Source organism: Gymnogyps californianus, chromosome 15 (genome assembly GCF_018139145.2).
Source record: "Gymnogyps californianus isolate 813 chromosome 15, ASM1813914v2, whole genome shotgun sequence".
Taxonomy (NCBI): Eukaryota; Metazoa; Chordata; class Aves; order Accipitriformes; family Cathartidae; genus Gymnogyps; species Gymnogyps californianus.
In genome coordinates, this window is record NC_059485.1 from 12258542 (window position 1) to 12282534 (window position 23993).

General features: G+C 37.6%; 2 protein-coding genes across 6 annotated transcripts; one reads left to right on the forward strand and one right to left on the reverse strand.

Moving 5' to 3' along the window:
• The first annotated feature begins 2869 nt into the window (after window positions 1-2869).
• BFAR (bifunctional apoptosis regulator) lies at window positions 2870-10481 on the forward strand. Of its 5 annotated transcripts, none has more exons than XM_050905682.1 (8): window positions 2870-2921; window positions 4501-4831; window positions 5667-5868; window positions 6251-6420; window positions 7132-7276; window positions 7529-7699; window positions 8196-8398; window positions 9301-10481. In XM_050905682.1, exons 2-8 carry the CDS (start codon window positions 4566-4568, stop codon window positions 9491-9493), a joined length of 1350 nt encoding a protein of 449 aa, XP_050761639.1. In that variant the 5' UTR covers window positions 2870-2921; window positions 4501-4565; the 3' UTR covers window positions 9494-10481. The 5 variants fall into 5 exon arrangements, with proteins under 5 accessions (XP_050761639.1, XP_050761640.1, XP_050761638.1 ...); XM_050905683.1 differs by lacking the exon at window positions 2870-2921 and adding an exon at window positions 3211-3253; XM_050905681.1 differs by lacking the exon at window positions 2870-2921 and adding an exon at window positions 3235-3374.
• A 404-nt stretch (window positions 10482-10885) lies between these two features.
• On the reverse strand, window positions 10886-23674 carry PLA2G10 (phospholipase A2 group X). The gene is made up of 4 exons (XM_050905686.1): window positions 23605-23674; window positions 17266-17431; window positions 14388-14494; window positions 10886-11751 (listed from the first exon to the last, which is right to left on the reverse strand). Exons 1-4 carry the CDS (start codon window positions 23672-23674, stop codon window positions 11606-11608), a joined length of 489 nt encoding a protein of 162 aa, XP_050761643.1. The 3' UTR covers window positions 10886-11605.
• Between the last annotated feature and the right edge of the window lie 319 nt (window positions 23675-23993).

Below are 23993 nucleotides of genomic sequence, written 5' to 3' on the forward strand. Positions count from 1 at the left end.
TATCTTTGAAGAAGAAAAAGTATAAAGAACTTGAATAGCAGGACTAAACCAGTGTAATTATAGTTAGCATTGACTCTGGTGATAGTAGCTCCAAAAATATTTATGTGGCGCAATAATCTATACTATGAGTTAATACACTTTAACCTTGGATATAGTATTGTATGCTCTGTCTTTTTCTGGTGCCATCATCTTGAAAATGTGCCTTGCATGTAGGATATAAAGTAATTTTTTTACAATAACAACAAAGTACTCTGGTGAATTAGGAAAAATATCCATCTCAACCAATTTCTGTCTAGTAGATAGTAGTCAGAACTACCATTTGATACTAGACATCTTTTCTCTTTGAAGGTCTAATGTTCAATTAATCCCCTCAGATTTACTTTTGTGGTTTTTTGGGGGGTTTTGGTTTTGTTTTTTTTTTAAACTATTAGATGACTTCTGTTTGCATTTGCCACTATCATTACTAGTGTCCCAAACTGCACAACTAGAGCTTGAATAGATGGGAGTACTTTGCCTTCCTTTTGCTTTCTGAGAAGATCTGGTTTGGAGAAAAATCTGATTTTTGATGGCACAGTTGACAGCCCAGGTGCCTCATTCTCTGGCTTTGTTCCTCTTTAGGAATAGTCTCCTCTTTACTGTCTTCCTGTATATAATACATTGCAATAAAAAGGAAATGCTACTATTTGTTAAGAAGAATTTAGAACTCTCATGATACTTATTCAAGTTTTAATCCCCATTATTGTGTAGTTTTCCTTAATTAGTTTTCTGCTTGCAATTGTATATGTCAAGAAATGTTTCAGAGGGCATACATCTTCACCTTTGTTCAGTTTCAGAAGATAACATATTTGCCTAATTAATTACCTGCTTCGTTCTCTTCCATGTATATATTAAACCAACTGCACTTATGAATATGTAGTTTGTAATCAGAGTTCTTCAAAACTCTCATTTTTTAAATGACACCAGAAAAGGTTGGCTGCTTTCCAAATTACTGGGTACTCTTGGGAGACAGCAATACAAACAGCTAGTTACAAGACTACATTTCTTTTTTTATACTTGAAAGTTCTATAAACTAGAACAAAAAGGCTACATTTCCACAACATCACCTAAGTCTGCAGTGCAGACTGTATCAAATACTTTTGTGTGTTCTGTTACTTTACTGAACATCAAATGTGAAGCTAAGTGAAAACACACACACACAAAAAAGTAGTAAAAAACTAGATTCTAGAACAAGGCCTAAATATTCTGGGCCACATTTTCACTTCACGTGTTCTAATGTAGATCTAGATGAATTTCCTCTGATCTAGAAGAGGTTTAATACTTTCATGCTAGGGTAGTTTAAGGATTTGCTGATTGGGACTTTAAATATTTAATTAAAACTACAAATAAGTGTGCGCTGGTTGGTAGATCTTTTCATAAAATAAGCCTTGGAAGCTAGGTTGTATGGACTTATCTGCCTGTCTGCACTTCTTCTGTGCTGCTAGTGGAGTTTTAATTTGTATTTGACTAAAGCTGAAAACTGCTTTGGAATCCATAATCATTCCTATGATCCCTGAACTGTTATAGCTAGAATTTCGTGTTAAAAAACAATCTTGAAATGGCATGTACACTTGAGTATAAATGCCTGTTTATTCCATGTCGATAGGAAATTTGTCTAGTACCTTTAATGTATTACTTTAAAGAAGGCCAGAATGGGATCTTGATTGTTTTGTTACAAACAGATCTGAGCAATAATACTGCAGTCCTGCTAACAGAACTCCACGTGCAAGTAAAGAACTGTTAAGTAAAAACTAAATATGGAAGTGTGATATACAAATTTTGGATCGTTGTTCAAACAGTTGATGAACTTTTCAGCTACATGTTTTTCTGTCCCATAAGAAATCTGATTAGGATAGTTCTAAAGCAAACAAAACCAGAGCTATGTATGTGTCAGCACAATAATAATTGTCCTCTGGAGAAATATGGATAATATGGGCGAGGAAACAATGAGAGACTATTATTTTCTTTATTGAAATAGGCTGGAATAATTAAAAAGTTACTTGGTTTTGGTAACTCAAATGTAATTTCAACTGGACTTGTAGCTTGTATCAAACTGGAACAAGAACAAAATCTTTAAGAAAATGTCACTGTTTTGCACAGTGAAAAAATACATCTCAACAGTACTTTAAAAATCACTCGATTTTCTTTGGATTTTAGTCAAAAAGAAATGCAGTAAGGAAACAGATACTGATATAAATAATTGTGAATGCGTGTATATATAGATATACTCTCATGTGGTAAAAATAGTCTGTGTGAACCAACCTGGTGCAGTCAAACTAGCATCTAAAACTAGCATCCAAAAGTCTAATTTACTTCTGAGATTAGACCTCTAGATCTTAACTTGTGAAATAAACCTTGAACAAAGTTTCTGTGAAGGAAGATTACCTGGGTGTGTAGACATACATTCAGCAAACGTAGCTCAACTCTCACGAGTATGGAAGTGAGCGTATTAAGAAAAACGTGAGTGTAGTAGCGTTCCTGCCCGGTGATTTTAAAAGCTTTGAATTACAGCGCTGAAAGATAAGAAAGAAACGGGCTCTGCTTATATAGACTGTATCGGTAAGCTTGCTGCTGCTGCTCAGCAGAAGAGGAGACTGCGGCGGTTACCGCTACCCGAGTGCCCTTCCCATTTCGGAGCCTGTCGCGGGCCCTGGGAGGGGGAGGCCGCTGGGAGCCAAATCCTCCCCGGCCGAGACGATGCTCACCCCCGTTTCCCGTGAGGCGACGGGCGCGGGGCGGTGGGACGAGCCGCGGGAGCTGCGCGACCCTCCCAGCCGCGGGCCGAGCAGCGGCGCTAGGGCCGGGCGCGCCCCCGCGGGGCGGCGGCGGCTCTGCGGAAGCGGCGGGGGGAGGCCGCCGGGCGGCGGGCCCGTGGTAGCCGGCGGGTGAGTCGGGCGGGGGCGGCGGGGCACGGCCCGGCTTCTTGCCTGCGGCCGGCGGGGCTGAGGCTGGGCAGGCCGGGTGCCGCGGAGGCTTCGCCTCTGCGTGCTGCCTGGGGGTGTCTGAGTGGTGGCGTTTGGCTGGGCTCCCCGCTGCTGCTGGGAGCGTGGGAAGGGGCGGGCTGCTGACGCCTCCGAGATGGGCCCTGCCTTGCCTGCGGGGGAGGAAACGACCGTCACGTCGCTGCAGGCCCGAACGTTCGGTGCCTCGGTTTTGGTGGCAGCGCAGAGGGGAGGAAGCAGGCTGAAGTTGGAAAGAGGAGGCAGGAGAGGAGCTAGTAAGCTTTCTGCTTCTGACCCTTCTCTTATTTGGTGCAGAAACTGACTGGTGAAATATTTTTGCACCCACAGAAATCCTGTTGCCTCTCTCTTCCAGGAAAACTAGAAGAATGTTCTTAGGTGCAAAACCTTGTTTTCATTTCTCCTCTTGTAAATGATGTTTCAGGTTTGTCTTTTAGAAAGCCAGCAATCTTTGCTTTGCTGGGAAAAAACATGTTTGTAAGCGGTCTGAGGATCCTAGTTGCACTATTGGTTTGTATTTCTGTACTGCTTGTATTTTTTTTTATTTTATTTTGATTCTTTACTAACTTGCACCCTTACCTCTTTGTGCTTGATCAGAATGGAAAGATGGTAACTTAGTAGTAAGCAGGAGCTATGTGGTGGAGAGTGTAAGCGTATTTTGGTTTGGTAGTGCCTGGGGAGAAAATTGTATAGTTTTTGATAGCTTCTAACATATCATGACTGATAAGTGAGTGATCTGGAACAGTGTTTTTCTTAAGAAACTAGATACAGCCATCTGAGAGAATATAGTAGGAACATCAAGCAAATAGGTTTATATTTTTGGAAAGCTTGGAACAATCTTAAACTCTTCTCATTTGTGCATTTTCTGAAATACTAGCGAAGAGTAATTACCAGTAAAGTTAATACAGAGTTCAGTCCTTCACTGAGATGGCAAGCAGATCAATCCCTTGTAATTCTGGAGCATATGACCTTGTGGATCGAATTTTTTTTTTTTTCCCCCCAACATTGCCCAGCAATATCTAGTGTTGACCTTTGTTAGTAATGTTTTATTCCATATGCATGGAAAGAATAATGATGAAATAAAGTAGATCGTTACGTTATACTGGTGTTTTATTTTTGTATTCTCTGATGGTATTTTCTAATGATACTGCTTTTGATTGGTGTCTTTTACTAAAACCTTGATTAAAGATACTGTCAAAAGTCATCTGAATCATAGTTAGCAAGTATTTTTGTTTCACTTTCATGTGTTATGTATGCAGGAAAAGAAAATACAGGGAGATTGAGCCCAGCTGTTTACATCTAGAATCTGGTTTTGATTGTAGTTTGCAATGAATATGTTGTTGAAAAAGCAGATGATCATGTTTCATTTTGGGGAGAGCTAAGTTAATTAAAAAGCTTAAAACCATCAGCAACAAAAGGATTGCAATGATAAATTATACTGCTTGCAATTCTAAACTTCTATAGTAACTTTTTTCTTAATGAGGTTTATGTTGTTGCTTTGCAGAAGTAATGCCTTACCTGGTTTGAAGATCTAAGAGAGCTTTCTGTTTGCGTAAGGCATAAAAGAAAATGGAAGAAGATGAGACTTTACAAGGTGAAATGGAGAGGGCAGAAGTTGAAACACATGCTACTCCTGAGATCGGTCGTCAGATATCAGTTAGTGAGTTCCTTTGCCACTGCTGTTACGACATCCTGGTCAATCCCACCACCCTGAACTGTGGGCATAGTTTCTGTAGACATTGCCTAGCCTTATGGTGGGTGTCGTCCAAGAAGAATGAATGCCCCGAATGCAGAGAAAAATGGGAAGGATTCCCCAAAGTTAACATCCTCCTCAGGTGAGTGTACTATGCCATTTTTGGATTTCTAAAACCACTGAAATTAGTTGTCTGGTTTCTTGAGTTTGCTGCAGATTTTCGTAGTTTATTGGTAATCTGAACTGTTGCAAGGACGTTTAAATCCTGAAGTCTTTCATGTTCTGAAGTGTTCAAGCACATTTTTCTGCGTGGAACTAAGGAGTGGGTTGGTTGGCTTTGTTTTTGGTTTTGGGGTTTTTTTTTTTCCCATTCTGAATTTTTTGGGGGATGGAGAGTAGGGATCCTTTTTTAGTATTGAGACACTTGCATCTTTTAATACAGCTGGTTGTTTCCTAATAACTCTAAGTTAGAATGATCTTTGATAATTGTGTAATTATTTCTGTAATAGGAATTATTTATAGGAAGAAATGTGATCTTATTGCAGCACAAAGCTAGAAACATCAATTTGCTGTCTTGAATTACCCACAAGTTCTTGTGTTAATAGTATTTATCTTAGGTTAATACTATTTTAATAAGTAGATGGTAGGATTGATGGTAGGCTTTTATGTTGTCTTTTGCTTAGCATTTTTGAATAATCAAGGCTTGCCAGTAGCACACACAATTCTAGTTTTATATAAGAAATAAGGATTTTTTTTTTTTAATGTGATATTTTAACTTCCTCTATCTTTAGAAGCTAAGGAAAATGTTGTTTGGAAGTAATTGATTTAAGTTTAACTTTACTAAGTATTAATGTCTTCTTGCTTTCAAAGATGACAGTCTTTAGTAGAGGCTGGAAAACAAAATCCAAAAATTAGTCCCTTTTCTGAATGTTAAGCCTCAATGGTTCTAGTGCAATGACAAATATTTTTCCCATTAGGGATGTTATTGAAAAGCTATTTTCTGATGCCATTGAACAAAGAAAAGAAGATATTCAACAAAACAGTGATGTAGCACGCAGCTTAGCAACCTTCCAAAAATATGGGAATGACCAGATCCCTACAGTTCCGAACCCAGGAAGAATTAATCCTCGAGGAGGAGGGTTTTTCTCAGGCGTTCTGACAGCTTTAACTTGTGTAGCAGTAAGTTTCATCTGGTTGGTTTTCCATATTTACTTCACTAAGCATGCAATCAAATATACTTAAATTACCTGCACATAAAAAAGATTGTCAGCACAGAAGAGACTTCAGCTGAGCAGAGGAAACAAGGTAGCATTCAGAGCTGTCTGTCAGGAACTACAACTGCAATATACAGCAAATGGAAATTAGACAAAGTGGGTAAAACTTCAAGATACTTTCTTATAACCTGAATATTCTAGGGTCCATAAAATGGAAGATTCTACATGTCAAGCCCCTTAATGCATGTTTATTTGTATCATTAATATATTTGCTTTGCAGGTAAAGGATCTCTTTTTTTCTTTTTTTTTTCTTTCTTTTTTTCTTTTTTTTTTTAATCTACCTATAGGTAGTTCTACTTGGATATCACTGGAGTAGCAGAGAATTTGAAGAAGATCATCTTGTCCACAAGCCTGTTGCTAAATGGACTGCTGAGGAAGTGATACTTTGGCTAGAGCAGCTGGGCCCATGGGCTTCACATTATAAAGAAAGATTTTTACTGGAAAAAGTGAATGGAAGGTGAGAAGCCTAATTGTCAAGAACAGCTATCACTTGATTGGACTACTGGACAGCTTTCATTAGGGATGGTATATTGTGAAATGACCGTACTTCGTTCCACAGATGGTGGGAATATTCTGTTGATGTATCAGAATAAAATTCAGGGGAATTTTTAACACTTGTAGTTGAAAACTTTAGTAGTAGGTACTAAGCAAGCTAACTGAAAATTTCTAGGAACTTCTTTAAATGCTCACAATGCAGACTGAAATAATACTGAAAGTAAAATTCTACTAATGGATTATTAATCCACCCCTCCCACCTTTTCTTTCTTGTGAAAATATGCATATGCTGTATGCATTGTTGCATTCCACCCAAGAGCTCTAGGTTTGATTTCAGGAGACCAGACTAGATCTGTGAAGTACTGAAGAACTGTGTTCAGTGATAGCCAACAAGCTGATAAATTTGCCTGCTGAAAGCAGGCAAAAGAAAATTTGAAAAGAAGGATATTTAAAACCCAGGCTCTGAGACGCAGTTGATTCAGAACACTTGATATGGAATGCAATGATGATCTTTAAGGTGCCTTCCAACCCAAACCATTCTATGATTCTGTAATCCAAAAGGTGATACCTTCTATCAGTAGCTTATTGTTTCAGTATGTAATTGCTAATTGGTTAGGCATATCTTTTTGGTGAAGAGGCACTGTTTACCTTCTGAATTCTTCTGCTTTTGTAGACTCCTTCTAACACTGACAGAGGAGGATTTCACAAAAGAGCCTTACAGTATAGAGAACAGTAACCATAGAAAAGCTATTATGGCAGAACTGGAATGTGTGAAAACTTTAGGCGTTAAACCACCACAGAACCTTTGGGAATATAAGGTAAATTTTATATAAAGTCTGTCATGTATATTAAGTATTTTTAAAATAATATCTTTAAAAGAAAATTCTCTTAAAGCCAGGAGGAGTGTTTAGGTAATATAATTACCATTGTAAAAACTCCTCAGTTTAACAAACTGTTGTATTTGAAAAGTGATCCTTTGAAAAATGATTGTCAGAAAAATCTAAGAACTGGCATGTTCCTTTCATTTTATTTTTTCATTGTTTGAAACTTGATAATTTGATACCTTTCAGGCAGTAAATCCAGGAAAATCACTCTTTCTTCTGTATGCACTGAAGAGTTCTCCAAGACTCAGTATGTTATACCTATATTTGTTTGATTATGGAGAAGCTTTCCTACCTTTCATCCACACAATTTGCCCTATGCAAGAAGACAAGTATGAAGATATTGTCACAAAACTACTAGTGAGTGTTCAAAACATTAAATATGCTACTTGCTTTAGTTACAAGCATTTTAAGACTAGCAGCATAAAAACACGATGTAATTGTTCACCACTTCCTCTCTTTACAACTTTAAAAAAAAAAAAAAAAGTCCTACAAAGTAAGTGGTTCCTTGATTTTATTGTATGTGATCACCAGTGTTGTGACCGTTACCTTTAATAAGATTGATTTAAGGCTTTTAAGACTTTAAATCTGTGAAACTGATTTTTTTTGAAGTTCACACAACTATAGAAAGGCTGTTCACTCAAAATACCTGTATTTTAACAAATGGCATTATAAGGTCTGGCTGTCTGTGATGTTTTATTCTAATCTAATGGAAGTTACTGAGTTATATCTACCAGAAGGTATAGTAAAGATAAATTACTGCTTTCAATGTATGAAAAAAGAGTAGTGGAAATAAGCCAGTATTGTGTCTGTTTAATAGGAAATTGATTAACAGTCTTTTTATACAAATTTACAGGACCTTAAAGATCCTTCTTGGAAACAGTGGAGAGAATTCATTGTAAAGTATGTATTTTTGCCATACCAGTTGATAGCTGAATTTGCTTGGGATTGGCTGGATGTGCACTACTGGACATCAAGATTTATAATTGTAAATGCCATGTTGCTCTCTGTTCTGGAATTATTCTCCTTTTGGAGGCTCTGGTCAAGAAGAGAATTGAAGTAAGTCTTACTGAGCTTGTTGAAGAGGGTAGGAAGTACATGGCCTTATAAATACAAACTAACAGTCGATTTCATGGTTGCTTGCTGAAATGACAGTGTCTAACCACAACTCTGACGTTAATAAGAACATGTGAATCTGAATCCGCACGTATACTAGTACTCACTGTTGAACATCTTTATTTCTGCGAATACTTGAAAGGGTTTCTTAGACCTGGTTTTACTGATCAGATGTAGCAAATGCAGTAACGGTAATAAGCATGTTCTTAACCATTGGGTAAATAGTAACTCTTAGCTTGAGAATTGCCTTTTATGGTAACTGGTATTAGCTGTCAGCTGAGAACTAAATACATAAGAATTTTGTCATGATATGCTTACAATATAGTTATTAAAGGATGAGTCCTCAGGATCATAAATAAGTTTAGTTACAGTGATACTATTTCTGATAGGTGATCAAAATTGCTGTTTTCAGTTACTGCTTTAGCCTTAATTCAAGCATATTAATATTACTTCATAATTGCTGTGATCTTTTATTTATAGTTTTTAGAACTTGCATAGGAGAAATTGTTTTGGTGTATACTGGGTTTTGACTTTCTCTGCCAGCAGCTAGGGGGCAGAACATGTGCACAAGAGGACAGAGTACATGGAAATATTCTATGACAAATCTGGGATTTGACCACTTTAACTTGCTGGTTAATTTTGTGGTCTGAATAAATTGACTTAATGCTTCCTCATATAGTATTACTGTATTTTAAGAAAGTTTTTTCTGGAGTGCAAAATGATGTTTTACTGGTACCTGAGCAACGGCTAAATAATTTGAAGCTGCAGCACATATTAGCTTTTCTTAGAATGGGTAAAAACAAAACGGAAAGTTCCTCTAAGCCTCTCCCTTTCCTTTTTCACAGGACTATTCCTCACAGAATGTGGAGACATTTCTGGAAAGTCTCAACCCAGGGTCTTTTTGTTGCCATTTTTTGGCCTTTTATTCCTCAGTTTGTCTGCAATTGTTTGTTTTACTGGGCCTTGTACTTTAACCCAATTATAAACATTGATCTTGTGGTTAAAGAAGTAAGGCGTCTGGAGACACAAGTGCAGTGACTGGCATTGGAACTTTTGAGCTGTTTAGCTTCCATTTCAAACGGACATTTGAAATAAGCCTTGCTTTTCTTCTTTATATATGTGGCAGTGAAAGTGGTGGATTATGTTAACTTAAACATACAAAAAAGCCTTAAGGTAAGTTACTCTTAAACCAGCTGATTCCAAATCTGAGGATGGGCTTTAACTGGAAAAAAAAAAATTACAATCCTGATTTAGCCATGTAAAACTAATGCAGTCATGTCACCCTATTTTTGATCAAATCAAACTTTTCTATTCTGTCTTGAGCATTCTGGTTATTTTCAAGCCTGCCTTAAAATCAGCGTCTTCTGAACAGCTACAGTGATTTTTTTTTTTATTTTTATTTTTTTTTTTTAAACTTAGCCTTTCATACCAGCAATGTGTTCCTCAACTTAAGTTTGCCAAAGGAAAGCTCTTCCTGGATAGGCTTGATATTGAAAGTGCTTCAGTGTCTTCAGTCTGCTTTACATGTAAAGTTGTGACAGTCAAATACACAGTCTCACAGTAGAGTTTGTTCTAAAATTCCCACTGTTGGAGGCAAAGACTACTTGAGTTTTCTTGTTTTTTGGAAAATGTGATTGCCATTCAAAATTTTTTATTCAGATCAGTTAGACTTCATCAGTAGCTTCTTTAAATGCTCTCCTCTTGAAGTCTGTTGCTAATTCTTAAATTGAGGGTTATCTCTTAAAAAGGATTATTTTGGAAAAGTGACCTGACATTGTAATTACATCTTACTGCAATATAATCTGTGTATCTAGAGCAAATATTGATTGGAAAGTTATTTTGTGTAAACAGGATTGCCATTTTTTAATGTGTGGTTTTTGACTGAAGCGAAAGTTAGATTTTTCAAGAGCTTTGACCCCTTGCATTCTACATTGTTTTTTTTTTTTTTTAATTTGTATCATTAATATGAACTTTAAATTTGCCTATGAATATTTTTAAAGATTAAAGATCTCTTTTGAAATCTTAATCCTTCCTAAAGAAGTGTTGTTGGTTTTGTTTTTGTTTTTATATTAACGTACTTGTCATTAGCTTTGACTTGTGCAAACTTGTTCTGTAGCCCTGCATCTGTAAGTAAGTTGAGGTGGGTGAAAGCAGACATAAAACACTCCTGGTTCTTAAACTGTTAAAATTAGCAGTTATGAAAAAGTGTATTATTCAGCAATTCGTGTTACTGATTTCTCTTTCTAAAAGGTTTCAAAAAACTATGAAGTGACCCTAGCTAAAACCATCTTTACATCATTATGAGGTATATACACTTCTGAACTTTGCAAACTCATGCTGTCCAAGATCAAACACTTATGGGAAAGGCAGTTGGTCCCAGTGACTGCTGCTTTTTTTCCTGTGTCTGTCTTGGTGATGGGTTGCATTTGCACTTTTAAATCTGGCTCTGAAATTTTAAGGGTAGAAATTCTCCCTGTGCCCACGGGAAACTCAAAGTGTACATAGAGTAAGGAGCTTGAGCCATATCAAATGAACAACCTCTTAGAAAACTGTATTTAAAAAGTAAATACTAGAAAAAAGTTTTATATTAGGCATTTTTTAATACAGGTAGGACTACTTAAGGTGAACAAGATGCAAAAGTTAATTTAGGCTTCATAATAAGTGTTTAATATAGATGAGAGGGCTCTTTGTGCTGACACTGTCACTTCATGCATTTCATCCGGTGAATTCAAAGTTAACAAGTGTTAAGGTAAATGTTAGTGGAAAAGTTTGATTTGTATCTTATAGCCAGTGGAGGGGAGCTGAAAAGTTTACAGTGAATGATATGAATCTGAAAAATCTGTGAATCTGAATATAAACAAAATTAATTTTAAGTCAGTTATTCCTTAAGCTGATAAACTCAAATTCCTATTTAGTCAATAAAAGCTTACACAGAACTAATGAACTTGCTTTTAGTCCATGCATTGTAGAAGGTAAATAAGAGGATAAGTGTTTACTTTGGCCATTCTGGGGTGGAGAGGCTGAGGTGGAAGGAAGGAATATCAAGAAAGGGTAAAATCATTTGTTGTCACTACTGTGACAAAAAAAAAAAAGTCATTTTAGATTTAAATACATACAGAGTTTTCATGCAGACTGATGTCGTATATCTAACTAATACCTACACAAAGGCTGAATCTCACCACACATAACGTCTGGCCACAAAAGGTATTTTGTATGATAGGGAGCTTTAGAAAAACATTTGGCAGCTTCTCGGTCACATTCACATGCCATTTTTTGACATTTGTCTTCTAGCGATTCTGAAAGAAAACACAGTAAGTTTGATGTTAGTCTGAGTAATTAAAAATACTAAATGGAATACCAAGAATTGCTAGCTCACGTTCCATATTTGCTGTATAAATGGCTCTTAGATTTCAAGTGCAATAGGAACGGTACTGAGCTTTAGTAAGACAGTTATTTTGTGTTCTTTAGACAGAGCTCCATGCTAGGACATCTCAGCAACAGAGAATATGTAAGCATGGTTTGGTATAGTGACAGCTGATAATCAGTGGAACTATCTTGGCAGGTGAAAATATAATAACTGGATAAAGACTTAAATACTCTTCTTCACGTTCTTTAATAAAGGAACTCTGATAACTGATTCCTCTTTAGAAAGGCATGGTATGTGACCCTCCCTGCCTGCCCTGTTGCTCTAGTGAAACTTGAGTTTGGGAAGATATTTTCCATTTCACATATGCTTTAATCTACTAAAGGATGTAGCATTAAAGTTATATATGTGTAATAAGGGATGCAAAGATGTTCCATGTTCAGCTTAAATCGCCCACCTTTTTTTACTAAAGCATTCAGTAAGAAGTTAGGTAAAGTGTGTTTAAGTATGATAAAATCCATGTCTGGCGATATTTGTTTTATAATTGTAGCGTTGTAACTTAACGGATTTCTTGGCGTGAACATTTCTTCTTGGCATGAATGTCGTCTTCTACAGCAATATATTTTGGTTTTATTGTGCCAACCCAGAAATGTGTGTTTTTTCTCTCTGCAACTGTCTGTAAACTGAAGAATCTTTGATTATATTTTGTTTGAGTATTTAACATTTTGAAAGGTAAGCCGAATCTCTGCTTGAGATTTGTCTAGGAGCAGAACAAGTGTTCAGTTTTGTGAATGAACTCAAATTCTGCTATGAAATGGAAGTGTTCTTAATGTATATATGTTGATGCTGCCACTAGCTACCCTAAGAACTACTCAATAGCGTAAGTAGCATAAACAACATGATAGGATTAAAAACCTCAAAAACATTAACTGAGAACTATTCCTTCTCTTGTTATTGCTCCAAACTTAATCTTCTCCATGGTACGCCAGGGACTTTGTTTCAGCTTTGTTTCTTGATGACATGCCTACTATCTTGGCCAGTATTGTTAAAATATTGTCAGCTTCTGGACTGGAACAGCAGCAGAACCTTTACAGCCAAATATAGGTGGACTGTAACTTAATAGTTAATTAGATAGTTTGAGAGAACTGGAGCAGAGGAGGAAATGAGCAAGTAGAGATTCTGCATGAGGTAGATGCTTGGGCAAAGTAAAGGTTGAATGAAAAGCAGGAAAGGAAATGGTGTCAAAAACTTTAATCTGATTTCAGGTCAGGCAAATTCTAAATTGAGTTATGAAATGAGAGGGGTTTGTTTTCTCTGAACGGCCTACTGTGTTGCCTTTAAACTATGGTAGTCAGAAACTCAGACTCATTGTTGTAAACAAGTTTATGTAAGGGTTTGTATTTTTGTGGTGCAAATAATAACCAGTTCTCAAGCTGATTTGCATGCTAGGTAGCAGCATAAAATTACATGTAAAGTAACCGACCTTTTAAAAAACAAAACAAAAAAAACCCCAAACAACACACAAAACAAAAAAAACACGCCAAAAAAACCACCCCACCCCAAACCTAACAATAACAAGAAAAAACCCTGCAAATTTTGGGGGCTTGTGAGAAGTTATAGTTTCAAAAAGTCTTTGAAGTGTATTGGAAAATATTTGCTAAAACTCTGGGAGTTGTGACCAAATAATGTAAAAGAAATGCTGCTTTTTCCTGTTAAACATTTTTTGTTTGTTTCTTTGAGATCTCTTTGTCCTTCTCTTTTATACTACAGCATGGCAAGTATATTACATTCATATTTCGGGGCAATCGAACAAAATTTATCAGGATGTGGTCAGCCATCTGTTGCAACTTGTACTCTAATTCTGTAAATATTTGCAAATTAACATTTTATGGCTTGTGCACGTTACTTCCATAAATAAATATACTCATAAAATATTTTATTACCTCAGTGCTTGAAGTTATAAGTTGTAATTGTGAATTCATTCATAAATTACAGCCACTAGCAGTGGGCTGTGCAACCGCTCAGTGGTAAGTATGCCAAAAACTTGTCCATCATAAACTTATAAATGGTGTGAAATATTTTCTGCTAAGTATAAAAAGGATCCTTTTTAAACAGTTGTAATTTTCTCGCCTCCTGTTTGTAGTTGTGAGACCTGCAGGGAGTAGCATAACATGGGTTCCTCAACATATGTAAATGCTGAGTAAAAAGAGGGGTGGTTTTGGTAGTGTTTTCTGAAAGGGTAATAGAAGCTTGTAGATCAGAATTTTGTTTGCTTATGTATGTCGAGAGGAAGAAACTATTCAGTTGGTTGGCATAGCTGTGCTTTCTGGAGGCACAGCTTACCCTGGCAAAAAAGTCACAAAAGGAAGGATAGTAAAATAAGAATTTTACAGTTAATTAAGAAAATGTCTTTCTATGAAGTCAATGAGACAATCAGTAGAAGTAAAAAAAAAAAAAAACAAAAACCCAAAACAAAAAAAAACACCACCCAAAAAAAAAAAAACCCCAAAACCAACCAAAAACAAAAAAAAACCACAAAACCCCCACCAACTAGAACTGTTCACTCACCACACACAGCAGCATTGTCTTCACATTCCCAGTGGTAACTTTCTGTCTTTGGGTGACAACCTGCTCGTTCTGCCTTACCATAGCAGCAGTCGTGGTTAAAGCAGCACCTGAGAGTAACAGAAATGGGCTTGTCTTAATTCATACTGTGGTCATTTATGGTCACATAATCTGGATGGTTTTTATCAGCATGTTTCTACAGGCTATGAAATAATAAAACAGTCAGCATATGCAAATGTACAAACAGTTATCTGCTCAGGAATCAAAACAGGGTAATTGTTTAATAGATCGCCTGGAAAAAATTATTATTCTTTCATGTAATCAATGATGAGGAAGGTGTCTGATACACATTGATCTAGTTGAACTTCCTCACAGATGAAAATACAAGGAATCTTTAAAGCTTTTATGTGTTTATAACTCTCTCCTAGCCTCTTCCAAGAAAAAGATTAAACACCAGAATAGTCTCTGTCAGATAATGAATGATGTATTTTTCTGCCAGTTATTGATGCTGTTGTAAGTTACTAACAGGGAAGGGACAAGAAGATGTGTTAGGCCGTAGCATACTATCATAAATATCGTCTTATAGCAAAGTCCTTAGATGGTGGCAGAAAAGCTGAGAGCAGGTGAAATGTTCAGTAATAAATAGGCAGGGGTGCTATTTAATGCCATAATATAACTAAAACTGCTCAGTATCATGAGACAATTTGGAAAATTGCCCAAAATCATAATTTCAGAACTGTTCTTGTCATAATTGGGACAGTGAATTCATAAACTTTCTATCACATGGTGGAACTGAACAGTACAGATAAGCATTAATGGCATATTTTAATGCTTAAAAAAAGAACTAGTCTTCTGGCGTAGAGTCATTGCAAGCCCAGAATAGGAGCTCCCTCCCAGTAGGGGAGGTAACAAGGACCTGAAATTAGATAGCTTGTAAGTTTGTGCTGCAAACTAACTATACTCTTTCTTTTTTGACTTGGTGGAAGAACAGGGTATATCCGCAAGCTCTTTGCATTCAGTCATTTAGCTTCCTCCTAAACCCATCATATTACAGTAGGCACATGATGTTTAGGTGGTGTTTAGATTGCCTGAGGAATTTGTGTCTGCAATAGAAAAAGTTAATGCTGTGAGCTCTCACTTGCAATTACTGTTTTTTCCTATGCTTATTAAATAATTACTTGGCAATTCGTGTGGAATTACCATTTAAAGATCTGTGGTATGTAACAGTTGAACAGCACATGCCCGTGAAGTAGCTCAATACATCCATTTCATGCATAGAAATTAAAAAAAAAAAAAAATTTCTAGTGAGTCTTTGTAGCAGTACTAAGGTAAATAAACAGGAAATACGGCTGCTTTTGCCATAGTGCAGTCTGTCTTCATGTGTTTACAAAAAATTTTTAGAATTACTTTAGTCCTCTTTTAAGCATTTTAAATAAAAATAGATGCTTAAGTATTTTATATTTTATCTTATGAAAGCAATATATGATTGTGTCCATTTGAAAGTTTATAAGTGGCAGGCAAAAATCTAAAATGCAATAACTATTATTTGAATAATTCCATTACAGGTGTTCTTACTTCAGATTAAGTATTTCTGTATTTTCACTTGTTTTCAGGCATAATTCTGAATGTAAACAGCCCACAATGTAGCTCAAAACTTTAAGAAATCAAACTTGGTAAGAATGTTTGTCTCTACATGCAATTGGTGCAATTCTTGATTCTGTTCAAATGCAGTAGAGTAAGTACACTCACTTCTGGCTTGTTCTTAACATTCTGTAGCTATTAAAACCCAGACCACAAACAGCTAACCATGTTTTGTGAAGAAGCAGCTTCTTGCTACTGTGGGACTTTTACAAAGTGAAAAAATGGCCTACAATGAAAGACTGGCAAACCGCAGATTCTCCATCATTATCTTTAGGTATACAGATGACCAGAACTAATAATAGTCCCTTCTTTTTGTATGTGTTCCCAGTCATTAAAGTAGCAACTACATTCTACAAAATTGTCTTTAAAATAACAGATTACACATCCAAAGACTTGGAATATGTAGGCAAAGATTCTAAAAGTTTTAGGTCTAATCATGACTAGAATCTTTGTGCAAAAAAAAAAAAATCAGATCTGAGCTTTCCATATATTCTACCCTAAATTTAAGTGTCAGACATTTGTTTTCCTTTTAATTTACAATATATCTGCCTGATAACTCAGAATTTGAGATGTCACATACGGTGGGGAAATGTATCATATAATGATAAACTTGAAAATATACAACCTTTATTTAACTACTGTAACCAGAAAATCATCTTCCTGTCAGCTAATGTTGAATTATGAATTAAATTGATGGTACTCAATATGCTGAGATTTAGAACTAAATAAAAAGGTCTGGTTTTAGAATTATTTTAGTAACAATTCATAATTCCTTTTATTCAAAAGTTTTTTTTCAACAGGTTGAATTTTGCATAATTTTCTATGTATTATTTTGAATATTAATAAAATGGGATGGATGGTAGCAGAATCAAAAGATTTTTCAATTGCAATTTCTTTTTTTAATTTTTAGTTTTATAGATAGCTTGAATGTTTGAGCTTTAAAGCTTCTCCAAGAAGACTTTAGTTCTTCAACTCTTGGCCAAACAGCAACAGTAAAGAAGCTCAATTGTACTGTGAATCCAATATTAATGCAATGAGAGTTTGAGTTAAAGGCAAGTAGGACTCGTGTAGATCTACAGTAACACAATTTTAATGCTTCAGAGTTTCTTAACAGTGTGAGGTGTGTTTAAACTCAGTTCCCTCACTGATGTTAAATAGGCCTAATTCATATTTTAGTCCTTTTACTCTGTCATCTGCATAAATTCAGCACTTAATTACTCAGATAAATAGTTACTCTTACCAGTCTACTCTGTCCTTGGGCCATCCTCTTCCTCCCAGACCACAGTAGCATCCATAACGTAGGTAGGCAAAAGGAGATCGTCCTGTAGTACATCTAATGGCTCCAGCTAATTCAAGAATTCCTCTTCGATTTCTAAAATGGGCTTCCCCAAAAGTGCCTTTATAAACTGTGGAAGAAAAACTCTATTTTTTTATGGAATCAAACATGCAGATATAAAATAGTTTTTATTTTTTTTTAAACTTTGATAATGGATGTTGGTACTTGAAAATAATAGTGCTTTCTTTTGGAAACTTTGGGGCCACACTGCTTGACCCAGTACCTTTTTACCCCAATCTATAGTGAGCAGAATACTGAACAACATTCTGAATAGCTGCAGTGGTTTCCTCCCATCAAGGCAGCATACAATGGCAGACTTCAGTCATTTCCAGTCTTAAACTGGCAAGGGCTAGCATGTGTTCTGTGGTCTAGGTCCACTAGTCTGCTAAGATTAGATGCCCTAAGCATTGCAGTACTTTCTCCTTACCATAACGTGCAATTTTGCCCATGTTGTTATTTTGTAGAATGTAATGCTTTACATTTGAACAAATATGTCCTCTATGATGGGGTCCTGTTTTTCCTCATTTTTAGACAAAGAAGCCAGATAACTGGCGGGGGTGGTGGGGTGGGTGTAGAGCAGGGCAATGGGCGGGTGCTTGGAGTCGTTCCCAGGGAAATTAGAAGAACGGTTGCTTCTTTTTTCTGTTTCATTTTGTTTGGGTTTTGTTGTTCTTGTTTAAGGGATTCTCACCATTATTTCTCCAGAACAAGGCTGTATTTAGGAACTTTATTTTAACTATCCCGTGTCAGTACTAACACGGTAGGTCCAGGGCAGCAGATAAATGTTGAGACACCAGATGACTTTTTTAGGGCTTCATGTCATCCTTCAGGTTGAGCTAATGCATCGAAGACCCTGAATGGTAATGGGCAGCATTTCCTTGCAGTGCAGGCTCCAAGCTATTTGCAACAGTTTTTAAGAAGTTGGATGAGTACAAAACAAATTAGTGGAAGGCTGCTGATTAGAGTTGTCTTACTAATTAAACTAATGATTTATTTTGGTATGAGGAGAACAGTTTATAAACCTTAACTCCCAGTACTGGATACAGATTGGGAAAGACATTAAGATTGAATAACTGGTAATATCTGTGAGAGAGACAACAGAAAAAATATTTAGACTTTGTCATTGAAGGCTTTGATATTTATTTTCCTACAGAATAACTATATGATTATACAGTTTGTATATAATCTGTATAATCATATAATCTATTATAATAGACTAATAGACTGATCTATTATAATAGATTATATGATTAACTATAATCGGTTAATGGAAGATCTGCCAGAAAAATACTGTTCCCAGCACAGTTGAGTAACTTGAAATGCGTGGGATGCTGGTGACCTCCAGCACTTGTAATTTCCTGAAACAAAGGGATTTAAACACCTCATGAAATCATCTCATTAAGAAATACAATTGGTTTGTATGTGAGAATGGTAAAAAAAGCTTTAGAAAGAATGTCTGTTGCTAATCCTTACTTAGGAAAATAGCTAGGCTTCCTAAGACAATATTTAGTACTTCTCTGACTGGCGACTACTCCCAGATCTTGTTCCCTCCTGCTTTGTGGGCATGTGATCTAGGGAGAGGAGAGGATGTTGAAACAAGAGTGCTTAAACTTGCACATGCATCTTTGGCCATTGATTAAAAGCAATTGTATCTTGAGGAGTTAAAAAAGCTTCCTTGGCTGTGTAGTCGCTTGCAGTTTTGTTTAAAAACTGTTCCATTGGCGCTAAAACTTCCTTGCTATGATAGTGAATAGTATCTATTGTGTCATGGCTCCCATTCTAGGATATTATCTGCTGTTTAGTTATGTAGGTTTTCTGGTAAAAAGATCCTCTCTCACTTTCCCAAGGGGTCCATAAAGTGTACTGGGTGGACTCTTTGGAACCTGTAGTTCTAGGTGTCAAAATAACAGTCACGTTGTGGAACTGACACGTGATCTTCTCCCATTCTGTTGCAGCTCTGAATATATGTTTCAGTTCTGGGTAGCAGAAGCATCCATTTGAGTATAACCAGATTCTTATCTTTACAGTAGCATTGAAAGTGTTACCTTCACTGTCAGTACAGGTTCAGTAAATCCCCAGCTGAAAAAAAAACTGCAATAAGGCTGCAGCATTACAAATGGCAACTGCTTATACTCTTGAATGTTTAGTAAGAGTTGGCTAGACTCTTGTAACTAGCCAGTAATGTCTGAAGGAACCATGTTAGTGGTTAATGGCAAAGCTGGGTTTGCTCTGCATGATGTTAGTGATACTGAAGAAATCCCTGAAGAAAGTGAAGAATTTTTACATTGTCTCGCAGTTCCTGGCAACTGGGGAAGGATGGTGTAGGAAAGCTACAAGACAGGAAGAGGAAACTAAGAATTTCCAAGTCATATTCCTGGTTTCATCAGAGAATTGTTTGCTAACTTTGGACAAATCCCAGTCCCTTGATTTAAATCCATGTAAAGTAGAAGTGATGAACTGTCTGCTCCCTAAGGACCTCAAGTATAAATCTCTAAAATGTGCCATGTAACTTAAAGAAACAGACATGAACTTTTTATCCTTGAAATTTATTTGTGTTACAGCATCTGGACATCCAGGTATAAACCAAGACTATATTGTACTGTAGATACTCTGAATATGACCAGAAGAAAAGTCTCTGTCCCAACAGCTTTGTAACCTGAGTTTAATAAAAGCAACGAAAGACCATCCTAGAACACACAGAACTATGGAAACAATAAGAGTATCAGTATGATGATTAGTGTATTAGCAACAGAATAAAATTTCCAAAGTATTTTATCAGAACTTCTGTGGAATAGTCAGAGTGTGAAGTGACATTCTGCATATTTCCAAATATTTCATGATTAAGGTATGTTTTTAAAATCTTCTGTGTGGTTTTGTTTGTTTTTATGAAGACTTCGCATTTATCTTTATAGACAAGAGTATTCCTATAGGTTTGATTATGTATTCCTGAAAAAGTAGTGTCGTCCCTCTATGTGTAGTCTTGTTTTTTGTTTTTGTCATGCACATTGCGTACAGCTCTATCAAACACAATATTGTGGGTGGGGAAAAAGGGACGGAACCAGATTGCGTTTATTTTAATTTCATTGCTTTATAATGTGTATGAAAAAATCAAACCCACATTGTTTTGATATCTAGAGGTCACAGGAAATAAGTACAACTAAGTGTACAAAAATAATTTACAGTTAGACAATTTGAGTCTAGTCTTACTATGGCTTTTAATATTCTTGTAATATTTAAATCCAGTGTTTATTGCGTAATAGGAATTGGAACTTTGTTAAAGTTTCAACTGTTCTCATTCTTGAAAGAAAACTTTAAAGACAGATATTTGGGGGAGGAAGAAAAACTTACAAGAGATTAGTCCATCAGCAAACTCAGATTTAACTGGACGTGATGTAGCTGCTTTAAAAGTAAAGGTTGAAGGAAAACCAAAACCATACCAATCCTAAGGCTACTTCAGGCACCATAAAATAGCAGATGGGGAAGGAAAAAAAATCCAAACAAATCTATGAAGGTGTCTCTCTGATTGTAATGACTAAGCCAGAGAGATCAAAAGCCATGAGGTGACTTTCTAAAGACTGAAATTAAGTAAATGCTAAAGACAGCCTGAGAGAAAGTAACAGTAAGTAATCACATTATATTTGTGTTGTGCTTGATTTTAAAACTAATGCCTGTTGCCCAAATGGGAGCCCTGCCACGTTTGGAGTGTTTGAACTCCATCATGCTGTCTTGGTTTGTTGCCTGTATAAACTCTTGAGAGTTCAGATTGTGCTAAATGCTGTACATTATTATGTCTTTGCAAGATATTTTCCACTATACCTTCCTACTCTCCTTTTTTCCTAGTTTTCTGAATAGCTTACAACAGTATTTAAAAATACAGTCCCTTAAATTTCCATATGCATAGAGGAAAAAAAAAGTTAGAAACACATGAATTTTTTGTGAAAGGTCATATTTCCCATAACATTTTACTCTTTGCAATGGGCACAATGCAAACATAATTATTTTTGCAGATATATATTTTTATTGAGATGCACAGCTTTGCATAATTATGATACATTACTACATTAATCATTAGCATCTAATACAGTCTATGATGTTTTGTGGGTTTTAAAAGAAATTTTAAGCCATTCTTTCAAAGACTGAGGCTACAGAAACGTTTTTTGATGTTAAATATGTGTAAGATTTCCTATAGTGATATTTCCTTTGTACAGTCATAGGGCTCCGGTAGTTCAGAACTTGAAACTTGGGAATAAGCAGACTTTCTAATGCATCTCCAAGATCTTGCCAGAAGTGGAAACCTTTGAACCATTATAGAACCTTTCCCCCCCCTTAGATTTTTTTTTCCTCTGGTTTCATAAGCCATCGGGAATGGCCTTTTTCGCCTCATCTTGTTGCCCAGACTACCGATGTGCTATCTCCACAAACTGTGGTCACGTGTAAATTTTTTGAAAGGATAAATTTGCCTGTCTTGACACTGTGGACCAGCATTGAGGAACAGGTAAATTGCATTTCCCTTCCTCCTCACTGCCTATGGAACGGGTGACTGCGATGCCTGACTCAGAGCTATCGGACCGAAGCCAGGCTCTCTGTAATGATCACTCTAGGCTGGCAGAAGGAGCGAAACAGTCTTTCATTGCTTTCCTTAATGGTCTTGCTGAGGTTTGTGCCGTGCAAACGATGAAGTCTGGAGGATGATCAAAATGCAGAAGGAATAATAGGGGCATGCTGAGGTCAGGAAGTAGAATTGGGGCAGTGAGCTTGGTGGGACCTTAAGTTGGCCCCATTATGCAAGCACCTTACCTTATGGTCTTTAATCATGTGATTGCCTTCCCTGCCTCCCCCCCCCCCCACAGCTTCATTCTGTGCACAGAATCTGTTATGAGAATGAATTGAGACTCTTGTCCTTGGGATCCTTCTATTTGCAAGATTTGGTTTGGTGAATTTGCAAGCTGTGTAGGAATGTATAAAAAAAGTGCAAGACGACAAAAGAGAATCTTTTAATTAAGGCAGCTGAATGCTATTCTGGAAAACTGGATTTTATCCTTACAGCTGTCACAAAGGTTCAGCATGAGGTTAGTTTAATCACTTTAAACCAATGCCTATCGATATTTACTAATAGTATGCTCCCAGCCTGCTGAATATCCTGGGGCTGCAGTACCAAACTACTGCAATACTCAGTGAGAGCCAGGCTTTGAGTTGTTGAAGTTCCACATAATTTTAAGTAGTCGTAGGTAAAATCGGGTTCTAACATGTCACCACAGGAACCTAAAATTAGTGGATGCTTTTTTGTGTCAGCCTACCTATCTGAAAAAGAGGGATGATAATATAGTTTCACAGAAGTGTGAAAGAATTAAGTACATTCAGATACTATACTGATGAATACCTCAGAAAACCTATGAGGAAATGGACTGTAAATTATTACAACTGCTCTTTAATACTGCTTAATAAATAGGACATAGGAGACAAAAAAATTAAATACTTGCTAAGTGTGTAGTCAGCTATGCTCAGGTATGAGGCAGGGGTCCTTTAATTACATTCTCACATCATAACTTATTCATAAAGACTGACTCATTCTTTCAGAATAACCCAGTTATGGTTTTGTAGGCAATCTCAGTTCTAGCAGTTCCTAGCTCTTGAACTGCTTTGTAACGTTAAGTGCTCTGAGATAGCGCGCTCTACTACCCACGAGAAGAGTGTGGGTAAATGTGTTGGCTTTGTAGAAAGATGATTATTACACGTGCAATCTGCAGTCTGATATCTAAATACTGAACTTTTGAACACACTTGCACATTAGTGATGAACTTTAAAAAAAGTAATGTGAGACCCTCCAGCAAAACTCTCATGTTGCACATGTAAGTTGAGAAATGGACGGGCTGTCAGCCGGCATCTCAGTATTTTCCTTTTGGGCGAGTTACACCCACGTTATGCCCCAGCGCGTTAGACAATCTTTCAAAGTACTTCTTTTCAAAGTGCGAAGGTATTCGCTTGCCATGATCGTTCCTCCTAACGCTCTTTCCCCCCTCCTCCTGCCTTCCCCCAGACGCAACCAAGCCCCATCCCTCAGGGTACGGAGCGCCCGGAGAACGGCGAGCGCGTCCAGCAGACACAGCCCGGGGAGGCGCTGCTGGACCGGGGCGCTTCCCCGCCAGTAAGGACCGGCTCCCCCGTGCACCGCTCGTCCGGCGCCGGAGCCCCCGCCGGCCCCGGGCTGAGCCCCGGCACGGGGTCCGCAGCGGCTCTACTCACCGGCCGCGAGCAGCAGCAGCAGCAGCGGCAGGGGCGGCCGCAAGGGCAGCGCCGGGCGGCGGGGTCCCATGGGCAGCTCCCGGGGGCAGGCAGGGATGTGGGCTCCTGGCGGAAGCGCCTTGCTCCGGGCGCGGAGTGCGTGGGTGTGAGCCAGAGCAGCTGCGTGCCGGCTCTACAAGGCTGCCCTCTGCCCCGCGTCAGGTCCCCCGGAGCCAGAGCCGAAGACCATGCTCTGCTGTCCATCTGGCCAGAAGGGAGGAGCTGCCGCTGGAAGACCTGGGGAGAGCCGGGACCTGCCACTCGGGCAGCGAAGCGCCGTGCGGACGCCGAGGGAAGCCTGTAGTCAGGCTGTCTGCTGGTCTCTGAGGGGGCCTCCACTCCGCTCCTCC

Excerpts from the sequence above, each read along its gene's own strand:
- BFAR (XM_050905682.1), top strand. The coding sequence starts at position 4,566 with ATGGAAGAAGATGAGACTTTACAAGGTGAAATGGAGAGGGCAGAAGTT. Across the intron at positions 4,832-5,666 it reads AAAGTTAACATCCTCCTCAG|GGATGTTATTGAAAAGCTAT; the intron begins GTGAGTGTACTA and ends TTTTCCCATTAG. Across the intron at positions 7,700-8,195 it reads ATATTGTCACAAAACTACTA|GACCTTAAAGATCCTTCTTG; the intron begins GTGAGTGTTCAA and ends ACAAATTTACAG.
- PLA2G10 (XM_050905686.1), bottom strand. The coding sequence starts at position 23,674 with ATGGGACCCCGCCGCCCGGCGCTGCCCTTGCGGCCGCCCCTGCCGCTG. Across the intron at positions 17,432-23,604 it reads GCTGCTGCTGCTCGCGGCCG|TTTATAAAGGCACTTTTGGG; the intron begins GTGAGTAGAGCC and ends TTTCTTCCACAG. Across the intron at positions 11,752-14,387 it reads AGACAATGCTGCTGTGTGTG|AATCGCTAGAAGACAAATGT; the intron begins GTGAGTGAACAG and ends GTTTTCTTTCAG.